This window comes from Antedon bifida, chromosome 11 (genome assembly GCF_963402885.1).
Source record: "Antedon bifida chromosome 11, ecAntBifi1.1, whole genome shotgun sequence".
In the NCBI taxonomy this organism is placed as follows: Eukaryota; Metazoa; Echinodermata; class Crinoidea; order Comatulida; family Antedonidae; genus Antedon; species Antedon bifida.
The window spans coordinates 18625823-18646754 of record NC_136236.1 but is presented as its reverse complement, the minus strand read 5'-3'; the positions used below and the strand labels follow the sequence as shown (position 1 = coordinate 18646754).

The window sequence follows — 20932 nt, the reverse complement described above, 5'->3', positions numbered from 1 at the left end:
AGTAGATCATTTCACTGTAATTTTTAATTAAAAGGTATTCTCGCTTTGCTCGCGTTCCATCTAGTAAGTTCCCACAGATGGTTTTGTATTGAAGGTTCGACGTAAGTAACTAAAAATGGTCTAATGGTAGATTTTTTTTGTGAAGAGTAAGAGTGAAATTTCTGGGGACCTAGAAATTTATAATTTAACCATATACTGTACAGCAAATTCTTGCTTCAAACCCTAGAGGCCTGTAGCAGCAATTTTAATTTTACAGTGGATGGTGTAATCATTGCTATTTCGAACTTCTGAAAAAGTAACAGTACTGAGGTTTTGATTGTGTGTTTTAAAATCTTGGATTCACCACTGAAAGGGGCGTTTTTTATTTGTTTGTTATAAATTTCTTTTATTTGGGAATTTATCGCATCCATGTCACTAGAAAAAAAAACCAAACTGCTATCAGTCAAGAACTATTTTTCTAAGTTCTGTGAGATTTTATTTTGGTATGAATGTGTGTGTGTGCAGAGTATCTTGTCACATCCGAAATTCTGTCTTGCCAATTGTTTTATTAATCTTTCTAGCTTGACTTGTTTCCATGATGGTCTGTTTAAATGAAAAAATACACCATTTAGTCAAATAATTTGTTGTATTTCAAAAGTGAACTATGGCGAAGTGCCAGTGTAACTTACCAAATTGAAAGTTGAATAAAAAAGAAAAACCCCTTTTCCCTTTACTCAAATTATAATAAGATATAACAAAACAAATATTACAGTATTTGTCTCTATTTGAATGTATGTATTCAAATTACCTGGAGAACAAATTTTGGGAAATACTTAAAGTTGGAATGAAGAATTGGCTACACACTAAAGATGCTATAGATATGACAAACAAATTTTTGTTGGCAAAATTTAGTATTTGTTGTTTTGTTAAATGCAAATGATGAGTCTTCCTACCTAAAATATCCGTTTTTTTTAACTCAATGATCATTTGTTTCACTTTCAATTGTTTAATTGTTTTTGAATGGATTATTGTTTGTTTACATTAATATGTTTGTCCATACTTGTGATTCATTTGGTTTTCCTACTAAAGCAGCTATCTGATTCTAGTGTGCATGATTCATATGTTTATATGATAATAGAATAATATACAATATTATTTCCTTCAAGTTAAACAAAGGAGTGTCAGTTTTGTTACAGATGTTACATTTATGTTTTTCTTTTGTAAGACCATTAATAGTGCATAAAAAATTATATATAACACCTAAATAGATTCCTGTCATTTGAATGGACATTTATAGGTCACATAAATAAGTGCGCTATCAGTCGGAAAACATCCCTTTTCAGGCCAAATCGTTTACCCCAAATTTGTTTTAATTGACAATAACTAATTATTTAACTAAACTTAATTAGTAAACAGTACCAAAAGCATGTACCAATTTACTATAATATTGAGTAAAAATTTAGTGAAGTTAAGCATGTTTTTTGCCCTTACGTAAATTTATATATAGAAGCTAAATGAACTACAGAAGGAAAATTGAATCCAATCATAATCCCCCTCAAAACAATTATGTATTTAATACCCAAATAGGTCTGCTTCATAATTTAATATAGCATTTCATACTATATTCCTACTGATTGACAAAAATAATTGATAATAAATCACTATATCTTAAATTATTAACTAGAATATCAATTTAAATAAAATATCATTTAATGAAGAAAGAACAATAATTAAAACTATTTATTTTGATATTTTATCCGTTCAAGGTCCATGATGGTACTTTTCCGTGTATTGTTAAGATACCCTGTCTTCAGAGGGTGTTATAAGCATTAAGATCATAGGAATTTGGGGGGTAATTTATTTGCTGTAGTAGGTGGCGCCATGCTGTAAAAGCATAATGTACTCAACTTGATTAGTTTTTATCTGCAACAAACACACTAACTTGTCAAAACAAAGTTTTTTTCTTGGATTAATGGGCCGTTTGAAACCAATTGGTATGTATCAACTGTAAAGGCCTGGACCTAACAGTACCCGAGGATTTGTGCGTAGTTCCGGCCTTTAACCAGTTTCTGAGAATTCACCACACTGTCGCTGTAGAATGTGCAATGCATTGTTGTTATAGAGGACATGCTGTGCAGGCTTCATCTGGTTAAAATCGGAAATCACTGTGCTTGCGAGCGTAAAAATAGGGCACTTAGATTTTATCATGTGACCTACAATCGTCTAATTAAATGACAGGAATCTATTTAGGTGTTATATGAAACAAATTAACCAATTGTATGTAACCTATATTTTGTTTGCTACTGTTAGGTGCTTGTGGTGGTAGATATACTGACCAGACTGGTGTATTTAGTTCACCCACAAATGGAAATCGGTACCCACATGATGTACATTGTTCCTATATAGTGACAGTAGAACATGGATATATCATACGATTGACTTTCGAATTTTTCAGTTTGGAAGATCAATACGACTGTAGATATGATTATGTTGAGGTGTATGACAACACTACAAATGCAGTAACTGAAAGGTAATTTACCTGTATATGATTCAGTGTTTAGTTTAATATTAGAATGATAGCGATATCTGTTTCTTTATGCTTTATCTAATTTATTTTTTGCCTTAAAAGTTTGCTCTTTGCATTATTTATCTGTCAATAATAATTCATATTTAAAGAGGGATTCTGGGTTTAAATTTCTATTAAAAAATATAAGATATACTTTTGCTTTTGAACGATAAGTTTCACATAAGTGCCCGGTGAAGCAGAACGAATGCTGTGAAGTGAAGCCAAAATTGCAAGTGCAGCTACTCGAATATGACATTGTATTATAGAATAGGAAATTAGTAAAAATGGTCCATCTTTTGACAACTTGTAGTCAACAACAATACAAATTACTTATGTAAAATTATACTTTTTGATGTATGTTTAGTCACTCTTTTCATTTATCGATGAAAATACATTCAAAATGTGTAAAATAAGATATTTTGGCACTTTTTGTTTGGCTCATATGTCGACACGGAACTCAACACATCTCAACTGTGTTGACATAAGTTCCCTGCAGTAAATTTAAGCTTTGTACCGCTGTTGAATTGGGCTTAGCCTTATTAGATGTAATGCTGCAAACGCTTAATGGTTAACGAATAGGAAGCGAGGCGAGGTACACCGTCTTACCTCAAGCACGACATTGATATTATTGTATATGAAGGTTTGGTCTATTACGGAACTTAAACAATGCCAACATTGTTAGAATGTTAATTGATGTAATAATAAAGAATTGAATTGAATTGTAGACGTGGGGGATGTATATTATGATTAATTGAGTAGTGTTCCATATACGAATGTATGTGTATAAGAGCTGGTAATTGATGCAGGTGACTACTACACTATTTGACTAAATGTTGATGAAGTAGCCCGGGGTCACTTATATACAAACCAAACGGGGGCACTTCGAGACATGTGGGACTTGCTACCTGTTCTACTTATTTTTTTCAAAATATTTTGGTATGGAACGATGACCTTTGGCCTACTTTACCATTTGCCACCCTAGTTCTGCAAACTAGTTTGCATTCTACACCCTCTGTTCGCTGTAGAGGGGGTAAATGCATAAAATGTTATTGAACTTTGACCGGAAGAAGTAGAGGAGGTCAAGGCTAACATGTTAATGCAATAACAACTCAAGTAGACAGTTACAACATATTAAAACAGTGTGACTGTCCCTTTAATTGAATTTAGAACCAACTTCAGAAATTCTTTTGTGTAAATGGCAAAATTAACTTTTTATTATCTTCCCTTATATTTTAACTATCTAAATTTAGGTTCTGTGGCACAACCCCTCCACCTCCATACACTAGTTTGGGAAATGTGATTACTGTGATCTTCCACACAGATTCAAGTGCAGCAGAAGAAGGTTTTAAGGCTTCATATGTAGGATTCCAAACCATATTTGGTAAGTTTATTAAAATAATTTCCAAAAATGTAGCTATTTTATAGTTCAAATTTTTTTTAAACTTAAGTATTACTGTAGAAATGAAAGATTCTGTAATATATCATTTTGTCCACATCTCTGCCTTTCAATAATTTGTTGACCTAATTTGACTAAGTTTGGTAGAATGCAGGCTGTTATACTAGCTTGTTTATATTATAATATTATGAGTAGTATCTATATATAAATTTATGTAATGGAAAAATTTGGTAAATCGCGCGTTACTTCTAGAATATTTACTCGATAGTATATAAAGTTGGTTCGTACTTTCGTTACTGATTTTAACAACCTGATGTAACCCTGTTTACTAATTAAATTGAGTAAAATAATTAGTTATTGACAATTAAAACGAATTTAGGTTCAACGATTTGCCCCAAATAGGGTGTTTTTCGATCATGGTATACTGTCTAATGGATGTCTATCTTGAAAAATACCCGCACACAATAATACGAGGATGCTTCGCATTTTCCTATCTCCTCCTACGATAATTGTTTTTAATAGCTGAAAACTGGTTGAGCAGCTCGAGTACAGCATTATAATGTTGAAGACAGACCGATTTTCTTAAAAAAACTACTATTTTGATAGATTTAATATACGTTTATATAAATATATTGATTTCCGATGAATTAAACATTCCAATATAACTCTTTGGTTTAACACAAGCATCACCAGCTGTAGGTAAATTTATTGTCCCTTGGGGAATTAACCTAAAAGATATAGTATTGCAATACTTGACTGTAAATACGTATTTTACCATGTTTGGTCGCCATTTGAATTTACTGTCAGTGTGGGTACTGTTAGATATATAAACACATGTACAAATAAACGTATTACTGTGAGTGTGATTAGGCCCTACTGTTATATATATAAACGCACAATATACAAATAAACTTTATTACTGACAGTTGCTTCTCAACGTTTATATTAATTAATAATTACAAAAAATATAAATGTTGTAGTGGTGTATCGTTACATGTACTATGCTATTTCAATCGACTATGACAGTGACAGTTTTAACAAAGTATTAATCGCAAATGTGTGGTATATTATTTATAGGCCTATAAAACATGAAAAACATATTTTGATACTGAGTAGATAAAGAATATATTTAAAAATTTGTTCTTCTTTGTACCCATATCCTCTTCCCCATCCCTCAACCCTAATGTTACACACAAAACACAAATTGGGTTTGTTTAAATGAGTCCAAATAAAAATTTGGATTCATTTTGTGACAAGTTTCTCTTCGGAAGTAATTCCCAGGGTGCTAATTTTAGTTGACTACATAAATCATCGTGTCTATTTATTCGTTTCGGTAAACGACAATAACTATTATACTCCTGCGGTACGTAATTACTGTGTATAGCGTTCCCATTGAACTGAGCTATTGAGGGCGCTAGGCTGGTTGTCTGGGAGAAGTATCATGGCGGCCTTCATGTGTGCAGTGTGGTTGTGCCTTGCCCTTTAGTTTCAAGTTTTTTAAAGATTTATTTAGAAATTGTAGATTCGTAAAGTTTTCTATTGAGCCACAAAACTTCAGTGAGCTTTGGAGTTATAATTATATTATCTTGTTCTAGAATGTTAATGTTATTAGTTGAATTTTTTAAGCCTAGCTAATAGTCCTAAAATACAGCCTATGAATGATGGCGTGTTACTGTTGTATACAGTACTGTGTTTTTGCTAGTGCAGAGATTAGGGCCTAGTTGAGACGGGTCCATTTGATTACTGTATGTTGTTTGAATAATAATACTGTATAAGGAATTTGCTATACTTATATTGTACTGATAAAGGACTTAGAATTGTTAATTTGTTGATGTTGCTAAAGCACGGGTGCTGCCAAAATTTTCATTGATTGATGTTTAATTATCGTTTTCTCATATTTAGTGAATCCCTCTCTATACGATGTCACAGCGACATTGTATGCATGTTAAGAGCAAGATAATCAGGATTAAAGTTATATTTTGTTTCTCTCAACCAAGTTTGTCCTGTTTGTATCATACTTGCGATTGATTCCGTTGGTGGCGCTCTATAGTTTTTAGAAATTACGAACTCTACACTGTGTATTCGATAACCATCTGTGGGCACGAACTAGATGGTACGCAAGCGAAGCCAGCGTACCATCTGGTATTTTCAATTATTGTGTATATAACTTTTTGCCCTACTAAAAAAAATGGTTATTATGACTGAAAAAAAAACGGTTTTAAAACCCCACCTGATATTGAGGTCTAATTTGTAAAAGGTTTTAAACAATTTTTGGCTGCAACATAATTCATTGTTGTCTCAATTTGACTGGCACGAACATTTGACTTGCTTCTCTATGGATAATAATGTAATGATGACATTATTTTGAGTAAAAAATAAGCTGCAAAATAGTCTTTGTTATAACAAATAACTAAAACCAGTTTCTTGATTTTTTTTTCTAATTTCAGCAGAAACAGACTAATATAATAATGATTTAAAAAAGGAAACTGGGATCAAGTCTCTTTTTTTCTTCAAAAAATTGATTCTTATTTCTTTACATGATCATAAATAAAAAGCCAAAAAAATTTTTTTATTAAAACTTATAATAACTTATAATTCATAACACAGTTTACTTTCTGGCAAATCGAAATTGCATGTTACTCAATAAATTACACACGCACACAAATTTAAAAAAAAAAAATACGCAAAATCAATTTCTAATTCATTTTGTTATCATTGTGTTTTTGTAATGTTGGTTTCCAACTAAAACTAGAACCGTGTTTCCCAAATCCTTGTCTAAACGGTGGAAGCTGTGTTTCTGATGAAAATACATTTACGTGTTCCTACAGAAGTGGATGCAAAGGTGACAGATGCGAGTATCAAGGTACAAAACCATTTCAATGTTTTAATCGTTTGAGTTTGAGTTCATCTGATTTTGGATATCCATGAGGTTAGCATAACTATTATGACCCTGTCAGTAGACAGAATTGGTCCTCTAGAGGTCAATCTTTTTAATGACATTTTTCATTTCTTCTTCTGAATAAACTGTCAGCAGGTTAGTTTCGCTAATTTTTGGTTTTTCAAAAAAACCTGCTACTAACTCATGGATATCCAAGACCAGATGAACATTTTTAATCAACTGATCTTCTTTCAATTTTTGATTAGGCTATTCACTCTCTGTACAGTAAAGTTTTAAAAAAAGAACATTAAAGGCAATTGGTGTTTGGCTATATGCAAATTATACATTTTATTCATATTTTAAATATGCAAATGAGCTTTCCATCATATTAAAATAAGTGAATTTTTTTAAATATCTCTATCGCTATCATGAAAAAAAAGAGCTTTTTCAAGATTAGAAAGAGAATATCATTTAAATATGCAAATGAGTGGCAAACGTTACAATAAATCCTTTTAAATTTGGATCATTCTTTCACTCATAAAAACAAAGTGTTAACCTGATGATAACCTGACCTGATGTTGGAGAACCCGTGGCCAAAACAATTTTGTTTTTGAATGACCATAGCGCTAGAAATATTGTCTTGGATTGTAATGGATGGCTATTCATTTGTTTTACAATTTTATATTAATTTACAAATGTTATAAATAGCAATAGAGAATCAGATATTGTTCAATAGTATAAAAGCTCATTTGCATATGTGTTACTTATACTACTTTATAGCCTTGATGTTGGAGAACCCGTGGCCAAAACAATTTTGTTTTTGAATGACCATAGCGCTAGAAATATTGTCTTAGATTGTAATGGATGGCTATTCATTTGTTTTACAATTTTATATTAATTTACAAATGTTATAAATAGCAATAGAGAATCAGATATTGTTCAATAGTATAAAAGCTCATTTGCATATGTGTTACTTATACTACTTTATAGCCTTGGCAATACACCTCACAAGAATCCTCTATTACTTTCTATTCTGTGCAATTGCACAGTAAAATACACGGAGGAATCTATCCACACCTTTTAGTTTAGTTGTGTATGGCTATGTGGTCTGTGCTCGTGTCTATGACATTCAAGGTACCGAGATCGAGTCTCACCTTGGGAAACGAAATGAAATAAGATTTTTTTGTTATCCGTATTGTTTGTTCAATTTTATTTCTTAGTGTATAGATTATACACATGATTTATAATGAAATCCAGATCAAAAGTACTGTATCTTATGTCTTTATTATTATATAATAAATGTGGTTTATGACATACGCAGAGAGATCTTAGATCGGATTATGATACTGGCTATTGTATTTGCGTCAGCAATATCCTATCATATATTATAAATAATTAAAGATTCTGAGAAAATCAATCAATCAATATATCTTTTAAAAATAAATTATCTTTATTTAAATCAATGCATATAACCTATAATTCGTCATAGTGATGAATTCAATCTAGTTGCTAGTTGCTTCCGTCTAGATATATCCTCCAAGTCTCCTAGTAATGATCCTAGTTTTTTGTTTTTCACCAGCTTTCTTTTGCGGATGAATCATGTTTTTATGGTTGTTTGTTCTGTTTTATAGTTTACTAAAATTTAGAATAATTTAAGGTGGTTTGCTATCTCTTCTACGTCCGCTTTACTCGTTAGTAAAATGAAGTCGACATCATCCGCTTAGGATACTTTAAGTGGTATGGTGAAGTTGGAGTCTGTGAAGTTAGGCCCCTGATTCCGCATTTTCGAGGTATAAAGTAAAAAGAACAGGACTCAAGCTGTCCCCCTGCGGTGCTCCAATGTTGCTGTTGAGTTCTTGCTGACTCCGTTGATTGGAGAACAGAAATATAATGATGCAAAGTTCATCCTCCTCCACAATGTTATTGAGAACATTGAGAAGTACGGTTGATGGTATCTAATGCACTTGACATATCGATATCTGTGATGTAAATTTCAAATTGACTTTTGGATGCCTTTAAAATGTTATTACTTTTCAACTCACAAAACATAAGTCTTAACACTGCTGATCAAAAGATATAAAATGACAGCAATATTCAAACAAATTGTGCAATTTAAAATATCAATAACCGTGTTTGTAAACTTCTTTTAGTGTATTTTGTTTCTATTGCATATAGTCTCACAAGGCAAGACTGCTTACCAGACTTCAACTTATTCCTCTGATGGTATATCATATGATGCTAGTTTAGCTGTTGATGGTCTCTCTATTAGAGATTTCAACATTGGTTCATGTTCCCGTACAGTTGGTAAGTACTGTACTGTACTGACCAGTACAGGCGCATGGGTATAGATTGCTTGCTCTTTGATGATAAACACTAATGTTATTAAATTCAACTTTCATAAAAATAAATAATATCACTATGTCTAATTAACCAAATCTATGATTCCTAACTTTGTAACTTTAAAGGCGTTCCTAAAATTATTGTTGAAGTAGATAAGAAGAATATCTGTACTGTATTTGTTTTCTATAAAAATGAAAACAACAAATTGTTTTTATTAATCTATTATTTAATATCAAGTTTCAGGAAATCAGAATGCGTATTGGTATGTTGATTTAGGGACTATGTTCACTATTGAATATGTTCGAGTATATACACCACATGGATATGAAGGTATAGTGCTCAATCAAACCACATTCATTTTCTGATGATATTTTATATTTTGAGCATTTTATGCAAGGCTGGTGACATATTCATTTCATCTTTCACCTCATGAAGTTATTTGTATTATTGCACTCTAAACATTAATTATTTGTATATTATACAATTAACAATGTACAATTATTTTTTAGTACCTAATTTTGGCACTGAGATCTACGCTGTTGTCAGTAAAGAGTCTTTAGATGCCAGTAGCAAATGTGGATCCATCGATTCTGCAAGTACTTACCACCGAGTAAATTGTAATAAAAGTGGACAATTCATTTTTCTTTTTCAAAAGAGCAGTAATGAGATCACTGTGTGTGAAGTGCAAGTCTATGGAAGTAAATAAGTTTCTATTAATTAAAAAAAATATGTTAATGGAAGGTTTATTGTTAAAATCCCAATAATCCCATGATCAAAACAAAAAAAAACATTACAAATCTATAGAAGATTCTTAAGTGAGAGAAAGAGTTAGTATTCTTATAAATATAGATAGTAATATTTCACAGTTTTTAGTAATCAAAAACAATACATTAATATATATTACATTTAATGAATAATACAAATGATGCAAAAATTGTTATAGTTCCATATAATAATTCTTATTAACTGTATGACTAAATGATTATTAAAGTTCCTCATTTATTAACTCCTACAGGATGATACTGCAACATTTTCTCAGCCATCGTATCGGCATCAGTGTTATTCCAACGACTATAATCTAGATAATCAAATAATTATTTAGTAATCTTTTTCTTTGCAACTTTAAGTAATGGATTGCCTTCCTAAAACTGTAGTGATATACAGTGATCTGTATCTGGTATCTTTTTAGATTTAAGCTCAACTGCCTCACAAGTGTGTTTCTTACCCATCTATCCACCAATCCATAAAGTTAAAAGAGTGTTTATTATTCAATTATAGCTACAATTACAAAATTTGCCTGATATGATGTAGTACTTACTTATTTTAAATGAACATAACACTTATATTAAAGCTTGGTTCAACGCAAGGACTGTTACCAATCAGGACATGATGTAGATCTTTTTTTGTTGTGATTGGTCAAATTACGTACGTTGCGCTTACGTTGCGTCCTAGTGGGAACCAAGCTTTAGTGATACAATTTGCATTTTGTGTAAATATTTAATTGTTTTTTTTCTAGTTGCTTTAATACCACTTGTCACTTGTCCTAGTGACATTAGCATTGTTGGTACACCCTCTAATGTAACCTGGAATCTACCTGCAGTAATTGATGACACTGATGTTGGCCTGAATGCTACTTGTATGCCACCATCTGGTTCTTCATTTCCTGTTGGTCCCACAACTGTAACATGTACTGCAACGGATAGTGATGCTAATACTGGTGAATGTACATTTACCATACAATGTAATGTAGAAGGTATGGTCATGGAGTACAGATAGAAGAACTTGCAAGGTTCAATGTCTCTTGCTCCCATCAAGTAGACATCTGCACAAAATAACCACATGCGCCATTAAGCTGTTTATGTTCTGGGTCTACTTTCAAAAGAGGGCGATTGGAACTAGTCAATCACCATGCACTACTATAATAATTTATACAAAATCTTCTATTTAGATTACAAAACAAAGCTGCAGCCTAACCATATATTAAAAGTAAAATTATTGCATTGCACACCACTGCACACGGAAAAAACATGCATGATCAAAATTATTTTAATATTCTATTTAGATTATATAAAACTTAAATTTTTAGATTTACTAGTTTACATGATCAATACAACATTTTAATTTTAAAAATTACCTATTTTGATATTTTTCTGAAATACTCAAAACTACGGTCTTAATAAAATAAACTCTCCATTGTCTGATTTTTATGGACTGTTCAGCAACATATTTTTTTTCTAATTCTATCATTGACGGATACATGTCACTAGAGCAATCATTATACATGGGTATGTTTTGTATGTCTGTGAAGTTGGTTACTACTCCTAGTTTCTTATTCAAATATTTAAAAAGGATTTTAATACGTCATAAATCTAATTGAGTTGTTATTGCATCAACATGTTAGCCTTGACCTCCTCTACTTCTTCCTGTCAAAGTTCAATAACATTTTTGCATTTTTTATGAATGTTATAACACTTGACATACTTAATTTGTTCAAAATATTTTGGGATGGATCGATGACCCTTGACCTACATTTGCGACTCTAGTTCTGCAAGCTTTTTTGCATCTACGCCCTCTACGGCGAATAAGTAACTAACTTGACCTACTTAATATTTTGGTATGGATCGATGACCCTTGACCTAGTTTACCATTGCCACCTTAGTTCCACAAACCTTTTTTTGCATCTACGCCCTCTACTGCAAATAAGTTACTAGCTTTTACGAATGTTATAACACTTGACCTACTTAATATTTTCAAAATGTTTTAGACAATAAAAAAAAGCTATAGTAGGCCCACTGCGCTTGCAGAATCCATAGACATATAGGTCCATGCATAAACTAACACATGTCATTTTTTTAATATTGAAATATATGTATTGTTTTCTTATTGTTGGATCATTTCTTTGTATATAGTCCATATTATGTTGATGCTATTTTGTATACAGTATTTTGATTGCAGATATTGTAGTGTGAGAATAACTATTATGATGTGTTGTTAATGAACAAAATTATAGACTGAATAAAAAGCAAGAAAAAAATGTTTGAATATTACTGTCCCATGTACTTTTTTTTCACAGATAATGAGAGACCTAGTGTTACATGCCCAACAGATAAAATGTTGTCATACCACGGAAGCTTTTTATACTCAAGGGAATGGATTTATTGGAATGACAACCTCCCAGTAACTGACAATATTGATACTGGTCTGTCAGCTACTTGTTATCCACCTTCTGGTTCTCTGATTGATGTTGGTTCAACTGATGTTACTTGTTATGCGACTGATAGTGCTGGTAATACAGGAAGCTGTACATATACAGTTAATGTAATTTGTAAGTAAAAATACTGTCTTTAAACTGCAAGTTATATAATATAATGTAAACTACAAATAATTGTTTATTTAAGTTTGGCTTCAATATTTTTTATAATGCAACTATTTGAAATGAAAAATTCAAAACAAGTAAAATATTTATTGTGATTGTTGCTCATTGGTGCAATTAATGTTTGTACATTAGTGGGTAATTTTTACATATATACACATTTGAGCATGCCATGTTTGCACAAATGTGGTTGTTTATACAAATTGAACCTTTTGCACATTTTACGGCTCAACAGCCCCCTAGTCCATGAATTGTATGTACTATAGAAAAACCCAACTGTCATGAGAGTATTTTTGTGCTTGTAGATACTGGTGACTTTCGTGTGATCTGCCCAAAAAACATTATAGAAAATTCAGGCACAGACAATTTTGCTATAGTGACTTGGGATAACCCCAGGGTCCGAACATACATTGATAATCTTGTTATGTCAGCTACTTGTACTCCATCTTCTGGTTCACATTTCAATCTTGGTTCAACTGATGTTAGCTGTTATGCTATGAATAGTGCTGGTAATGTAGATATCTGTGCATTTACAGTTACTGTCAATCGTAAGTACATACTTTGTTATTTTAATGAATTATTAGTACTTACAGTACAATAATACTATACTGAACAGGCCTACTTTCATTTCTAAGTACTAAAAAACACATGTACCGTATATTAAAAATAGTGTCGTTGATATATTTTGATGTATATTTATGTACGGTCTAACAGACATTGAAACCACAATTTGCTGGATATAGAGGGTTATCTACACTTGGCAGACATGCCTTGTGATTGTCAAGGATCATTGGTTATCCGCACTTACATTAATTCATATCTGCAACTGATCAATGGCATCCATAAAAAATTAGGCATCAACATTCTCATCCGGAGGAGCTATAAAAGATTTAAAAGGCATATCTTTACACAAATTTGCATTAAATTAAGCATTTTTGAGCCAACAAATTTAAAATTGTGTGTCATTATTTTGAATAAAATTGAATTCATAACGAAAAGTATGACAAAAGAAATTCAGTACAAAGTTGTTCTTTCTATGTTTTTTACGTGCTGTGTCAAAAGACAAGTCTTGCAAAGTGTGAACGTTTCTAGTAAACGCACTTTTTAAATAAATCGTAAAAAATATAAATGTTGAATTGCTTTTGTTGTTGTTGTTTTTTCAAATAACAGACTAAACATTTTGGTAGATTTTGCTAAGCACACTTGACGTCACAGCAATTTACGGCGACGGCTGCACGACGAGCGCGCGTTGTGATATCGTAAATCTCGAAATTGTTCTGAAATCATATGTACATCCCTAATACATTGTCAAAATATGGTTCTCGGTAAAGTTGTCCTTAAAACAATCTATTGTATCCAAATCACAATGCTAAACCTTGAAAAGTGACTAGTTCTGACATTAAACCTATATGCAACATAACTATGTCCATATGAACAGTTTCACGTTATACTACACTGTTTTTTTCTTTTCTAGAAAATGAGAATCTAACTATTGTATGTCCCGATGACCAATTTAGAATTTCAGCCTCTGGCGAAAATATGGTGACCTGGGATGACCCCTCAGTAACCGACAATTCTGGTATTGGTTTGTCAACTACTTGTGCTCCACTTTCTGGTTCATTATTTAATGCTGGTTCAACTGATGTCACTTGTTCTGCTATGGATACTGATGGTAATACAGGAAGCTGTAGTTTTAAAGTTACTATTGTCAGTAAGTTTTAAATAATTCTTTATAATCATCAGGGGTGGACCTAGAGGTATTGCCCCAGTGGTCTGGGCAACACCCTTAATTTCATACTAAATATTTTTTTCTGCCACTAATTTGAAATTTAGAACCCAAATCATCGTATACTATCCATATAACGTTATAGAAGTCCAGGGATGGAAGAGAATATTGTAAATTGACAGACTGCACAGTAAAATTTAAACACCAGCAGGTATTTTTTTGTAGATATGTTTCTGAGCATGCACAGAATGAGTTTCTAACTGACTAGTTGCTTGTCATATGGGGATCGTCGATTTGTCCATAATGATTGCATTTTGCCGGCTGAAGGCCAAATCATAATTTACGTATAGTTTTGTATTTCTGTGTAGTACCCTATTAGTATCATTTCCGTACGTCCGAAATAGCTGAATTTCCATAGTAATTATGGACTTTCTGAAAATTGAATTAACAGGGTTATACCGGTAGCAGAGCAAAGTTTGGTGCTTTCTGCAAATTTCATATTATTATTTTCTTTGTTTTATTTTGGAGTGTGGTTTAAACAACACTATAGTATTGTAGAGTGTAGTGGATAAATGAAAACGAATTTTGGAAATTGTGCTTTTAACTGCTGACTTATTAATTAGCATTAAATAATACAATTTAATGTTTTACTCAATTTATTTATAGCAGCAGCTTCATATTTTTTTGTCTAACTTTTTAAAGTCATTAATTAATAATAATAATTAATTTGCATTAATTGATTACAGTTATTAGAATGTATTAGTTATTACCATAGCGGAAGTTCATCGGGGAAAAATATATTGAAAAGTAGGCTACGATCATATTGCTGACAAACGCCGTTAGCTGGTGGTTGTGCTTACTGGTAGATAGGCTGTTAGCTGCTGGTGGATATGCCATTGTGGTGGTTGTGCTTTAAATGGTTTTGCTCGTGTTTATTTTCTGTTGTGTGTTCTGCTGAGAGCAAGTATGAGGTTCTAGTCGCAGATTTTCCTACGACAAACCCGATTTTAATAGGATTTAAGACAGCAATTTTATTACAGTAATATTTGTATATAAATAATATTTTTATTTTACCTCGCCAACATTCTAACTTATTGGCAGTGACACATCATTGTAGGTGTATAAAAAAAATATCTCTTGCAGAAATCCGACTGCTCAATATACCACGAATATTCCAAAATGAGCATTGTTTTTATTTTGTTTGTTTTGTTCTGTATTTTAAAACTTTTGTTTTTTTTCCAGATATCAATGCCCCCATTGTTAATTGTCCAGGTAACATTGATGAAGATACATACACTGACCAAACTATAGTGACCTGGAATGACCCCTCTGTCAGTGACAATGTTGATACTGGTCTGTCAGCTACCTGTAATCCACCTTCTGGTTCATCATTTAATATTGGTTCAACTAATGTTACTTGTTCTGCTATGGATACTGCTGGTTACACAGGAAGCTGTGTATTTACAGTGTCGATTGTTATAAATAGTAAGTCACTTAAACCTATTTGTTCTCTACCTTCATCATTTAATTCTGATTAAAATGATGTTATTTGTTCTTCACTATATACTGCTGGTAATACAGGGAACTTACATATTTTTTCCATTCCTATGTTCATAGGAACAATTAGGATTTTAATGTGAAGTTGTCTATACGAAGCATTTGATAGAGTCCCTCACAATCTTTAATTTATAAACTTGGGTTATTGTGGAGTGTTAATTATGCAAGGCAGGTTAAATAAAATAACATGATTACCTTTTACCCATAACTTCATTTTCCATCACAGCATTTGTGTCAATATTTATGTCTTTTATATTGCAGATACTGGTGACCACATATTGACCTGTCCAGGTAATCATATATTTATTCTTTCATAACTATTATTTATACTCATTAATTTTCATAATTATTAATATTTGTATGTATTTTGAAAATGTATTTATATATTTATTTGTTATATTTATGTTTATTTATTATGTATTTTTATGATCTGTGACAATATTAGATGTGGTGCAAGTCAAAATACAGTAGAAAATGTGTAAGAGAATTGTTGGTATTTCAAATTTTGAACAATGAATAATTACACTTTCTTTTTCATTTACCAAGACAGTTCATCTGTACCTGTTTACCTGATAGCATTAATAATAATTCTTGCTATCATCATATTGGTGACATTTCCAGCTTTTGTCATTTATTGCAGGTCTTGTTTAAATTTGATACTATTTGCTTTGATTAATTAATTTAATTATATATTAATTGATAATAAAACTTTAATTTTAGTTTTCTTTTTTACAAAAAAATAAAAAAAAAAGACAGAAAATATTTTTCTCATATTATCAATTTTATTTTATGGATTGTTGCTGTCTGCTGAATATACAAATATGCATATTTTATCAATTTTAACAGCAGTCTGATTATGTCTCAATTTTGTTATTTTTAGCAAAATGCCTTCATGCATAATTTTCCTTTTCATCTGCTTCTTTCAAACCTTTTTTACAATAATTCTACTTTTGCTAATCATCTGATGAACCACTGGAATATTTGCTTCGGGTGTGTTGAAACATGTGTCAAAAGGTCATGGGGCAGAAATATTTTTTTATTACTGCTTAAAATGTAGAAATGCTAATTTTTTTCTTCAAATACAAATGAATTTTTAGTCTGTTTTACCTGTTAAGGTGTAATATATGAGCATAGGCATGTGTCAATTATACATTTTGTTAAAATTATAAATAATATAAGTATGTTTGTTCATAATACTCATGATAGTTTTAATTTTACATTTGGAATATTGCAGATAACTTGCTTTTTTGTTCTTTTTAAAAATATAACATTGTTTACTTCAAAGCTGTATGGTGAACACCATTATAGAAAAACATAGAAAGTTGGACCTTCTTAAAAAGACACTTTCCTACATTTTGTTCAATCTACTTTAGATTACAAATTGCATATGTAAAAAAAACTATATATGATTATTGCGATGATTGTTTTTGGTTAAAAATGTGAAAAATAAGTTGATGCTAATGTAAATACCAGCATACATTGCATGTGAATTAAGATTTTTTTAGCTTTTGTGATGCACCCATTTTGAATGATCGTGAAGCCGTAACTTTTCAGCCAAAATACTGGGTCTTCCCTAGTATAAACACATTTTGCCAAAAAAAGAAAGACAATTAATTCAATGAGGCCAGCCTAGGCCTATAGCTAGCAATGTATGTTACTACCAGCAGGCTTACAAAACTAAGCCTAGACCGTCTGAAAGGATCATCGACATGAGCTACTTTGTATTGCATCATAGTTTAAAGATGTATTGTCCCCCAAAAACATGAAAAATGAAGATTGATTAAATCAGACTTTGAATACGTTATTTTGTAGTTTTAATATAGTTAATCACTTCCATAGAAAAAAAAAGTTTAAAAAATAATGTTTTTACTTACAAAATGACAAAATAAATGGTTAAATTCCACCAAAATCCATTGGCTGGCAGCCAATTTGACCATTGTTTCCTTTAAATTACAGTTTTTTCAGGTAAATACATTTTTTTCCCATCCAATTTTTGTTCAAAGTGGATAATTATTACATTAAAATGGCATATTCAACAAAAAAAAATGTAAAAAAATATTTTTTCAGGGGGAAAATACATCTTCAATATTTATATATATTTTTTTTTATACACTTAGACCTGCAATTTTTGACGTTTTGTAAAAATAATGCATATATGCATATACTATATAACTTTAAAAACATTAAACCAGGTCATTTCTTGCCTTAAATTTGCGTTCTAAGGTTAATTATGATAAAAATGGAAATTAATGCACTACCTATACCTAAGTAGCTCGTAGATATTTCCAGGCCTAGCTTAGTTAGGCTTAGTTTTGTAGGTCTAGCTGGCCCAAAGAGCGGTAACTTACAAACATCGTATGCCAGCTACAGGCCTATAGCCTGATTTTGTCTCTTTGCTGAATTAATTATCTTTCCTTTTTTGGCAGAATCTGTTAATACGAATTGTATTTTAGCTGAAAAGTTGCAGTTTTTTTATTTGTTTACCCTTTCACGTGATTGATCGGTCGAAGTGGGTGCATCACATCACAATATGAGAATATCAATCTGTACGTGATGCATGTTGGGATTAATAGTGGGCCGCTAAAATTATTAGAATCCATTTATTTTTCACATTCTTAACTGTTTAAAGGTTTTAATAGGTCCTTATGTTATTTATTTTTACATAAGTGAAGAAAACGTAGGTCTAGTGTATTTATATGCATTGTTTTTAAATAACGTAAAAACTTACAGCGAAAGTGTCTTAAAATGATGTATCACATTATAGCAAGTATAGCAAACTTAGCAAGCTGAAATAATCATTAAATTCTTTCTTTGAAAGCAACACTTTAAACATGGATACATTCTTTAAAAATAGTTATACATTTTTTCATAGGCTGTATTACTCCCAAAAGAACAAACAAAACATTTCTGCGATGAACATGACTGCGTATTATGTAAATATGCCAACAACAAGCAAACAAGTGGATACAGAATATGAGAGCTACTTGCCATCCACTGGCATTACCAATGAGAATGTTACCATGCCAACAACAAGCAAACAAGTGGATACAGAATATGAAAGCTACTACATGACGCCCACCAGAAATACTTATTCTGAATTGCAGAGTTCTATTTATGAAAGTTTGAACACTTAAGGTATCCACAAGTACTCAATAATAATAATAACACAGTAATAACAAATATTTATTATTTTAGCACCAATTCAAACAATTATTATAATATATTATATTATATTAAAAAGTTACCTTACAATACTATAAATGCAAACATCTTTGTTGAAATTCACTTTGCTATCAAACTGCACTTTTGTAGTCTTGTTCTTTTTATCATATAAATCAAATAATCAAGTACAGTATATATATACTTCTTGATATATTAGTCGGATCTGAATTAAAATGTTTGGAATTTGGCTGACGTAGTTTTTATGTCAGAATTCGGCAGCAAGGAATATATTTTGCTTTCTTTATAGCAGTTTTGATGTATAAACACAATTCTAAACTGCCCGGTGATATACTGAAATTTTAATTATTTTGAAACGATATATATATATATATGTTTTAATAATTTTCAATTTGTTTTCGCTATGGAAGTTGCTCATGCCCATCTAAAGAAGATTGGAAGTTGCTCATGCCCATCTAAAGAAGATTGGAAGTTGCTCATGCCCATCTAAAGAAGATTTTTATCACACATTTTAAATAATTACATTCTAAACGAAGAATATTTGTAATGTTAGTCCTTGGACACAATAAGTAATACATCATTTAGACAAGGTAATTGCTTACATTCTAAGTGAATTAGTTTATTATTGATATGGTAAACAATGATTGTTTGATTTCATTATAAAGTCAAAAGAAGGAAAATGAAAAATTAAATAACTGAGAAATTATCAAGAAAAGATACATAGAATTTTACATATTTAAAAGTGCTAGAAAAGGCACATATTGTGCGCTAGAAAAACAAAAGATTCTTACTAAAATAATTATTAGGAATATTTTTCTATAATATAAAATATTAACTTTAAATAATTAAAATTAAGCTGTATTAAAATGGAAAGTATTATTGAGATATGTTTAGCTGAATTGAAGGTTAAATTGTAATAATACACAGATAAAGAGAGAATCAGTTTAGAGCCATATTAGAACAAGGCCCATATACATGGCTTCAGTCGCGTGCTCAAATTTGAGTTAGTGTTTACCGACCTAATAGTGAGCTGTATACTCTTAATTTTGTGAGGAAAAAAAGAAGTGTTACATGCTTAAAGAATTTAAACTGTAAACAAAGTTAAGAAATTATAACAAAGAGCTTAGTTAGACACATATGCTATGTACCAGAACCCTAATATACTAAATTGTAACATTAGGTTTGAGCATGGATTAAGGAATATTCCTTAATCCATGATATAATGTAGTGTTTTAATAGTATCTTGTATATTATTCTCTTCTCTACTGGCAACCAATGTAGCTGTAAATAAAATTTAGTGTTTATAAAAAACATTTTTTATTTATTTATTTATTAACATCTTTATACAGGATAACACAATCAGGTAAATCATTCTGAAATGTTTAAATAGTTACATGTAAATGCGGCAGTTTTTTTTTAAGCACAAGATCCTTGTCAATGCTATAATATAATACTGACCAATCTTGATGTAGCAAATTGTTTTTGATTTTTGAGTGAGGAAATAAATGATTTAGTTTCACATTTCAGGCATAATATATACTTAGATGAAGTGTTCAAAGTTGGAGTAGAGTTTAGATAATGATATCAAGTTACTAGATACAGTGTGTTGACATTAATAAATGCAATAGTCAGAAAAACGATGTTTTATATTACTATATTTTTACAGAATTTGCTTCCATAAAAATATATTTTAAATCATTGTTAAGTAAATTGATATGTAAAGGTGTATGAATTATTTGATTTGCCAACACTACTTCCTGTCCTGTGAAGTGCAATTTTGTAAAGAAAACGTGAATGTTTCACTGAAGATGATTGATGATTATTTCTAGCAATTTATGGATAAAAAAATATATATTGAATATAAAATAAGTAATAAATTGTCAATAATTATAATTATGGAAATAAATCGACTAAATCGACACTGGCATAAGAGTAAT

The 20932-nt window shown here is 30.9% G+C and overlaps 1 protein-coding gene across 1 annotated transcript; it reads left to right on the top strand.

The window, feature by feature from the left end:
* Positions 1 to 2276: 2276 nt before the first annotated feature.
* On the top strand, positions 2277 to 20464 carry LOC144855491 (hyalin-like). Its single transcript, XM_078713381.1, has 15 exons — positions 2277 to 2509; positions 3796 to 3926; positions 6694 to 6804; positions 8995 to 9123; positions 9397 to 9489; positions 9669 to 9857; positions 10676 to 10912; positions 12233 to 12484; positions 12838 to 13080; positions 14007 to 14243; positions 15501 to 15743; positions 16077 to 16106; positions 16362 to 16455; positions 18688 to 18950; positions 19406 to 20464. Exons 5-14 carry the CDS (start codon positions 9441 to 9443, stop codon positions 18947 to 18949), a joined length of 1836 nt encoding a protein of 611 aa, XP_078569507.1. The 5' UTR covers positions 2277 to 2509; positions 3796 to 3926; positions 6694 to 6804; positions 8995 to 9123; positions 9397 to 9440; the 3' UTR covers position 18950; positions 19406 to 20464.
* The last annotated feature ends 468 nt before the right edge of the window (positions 20465 to 20932 follow it).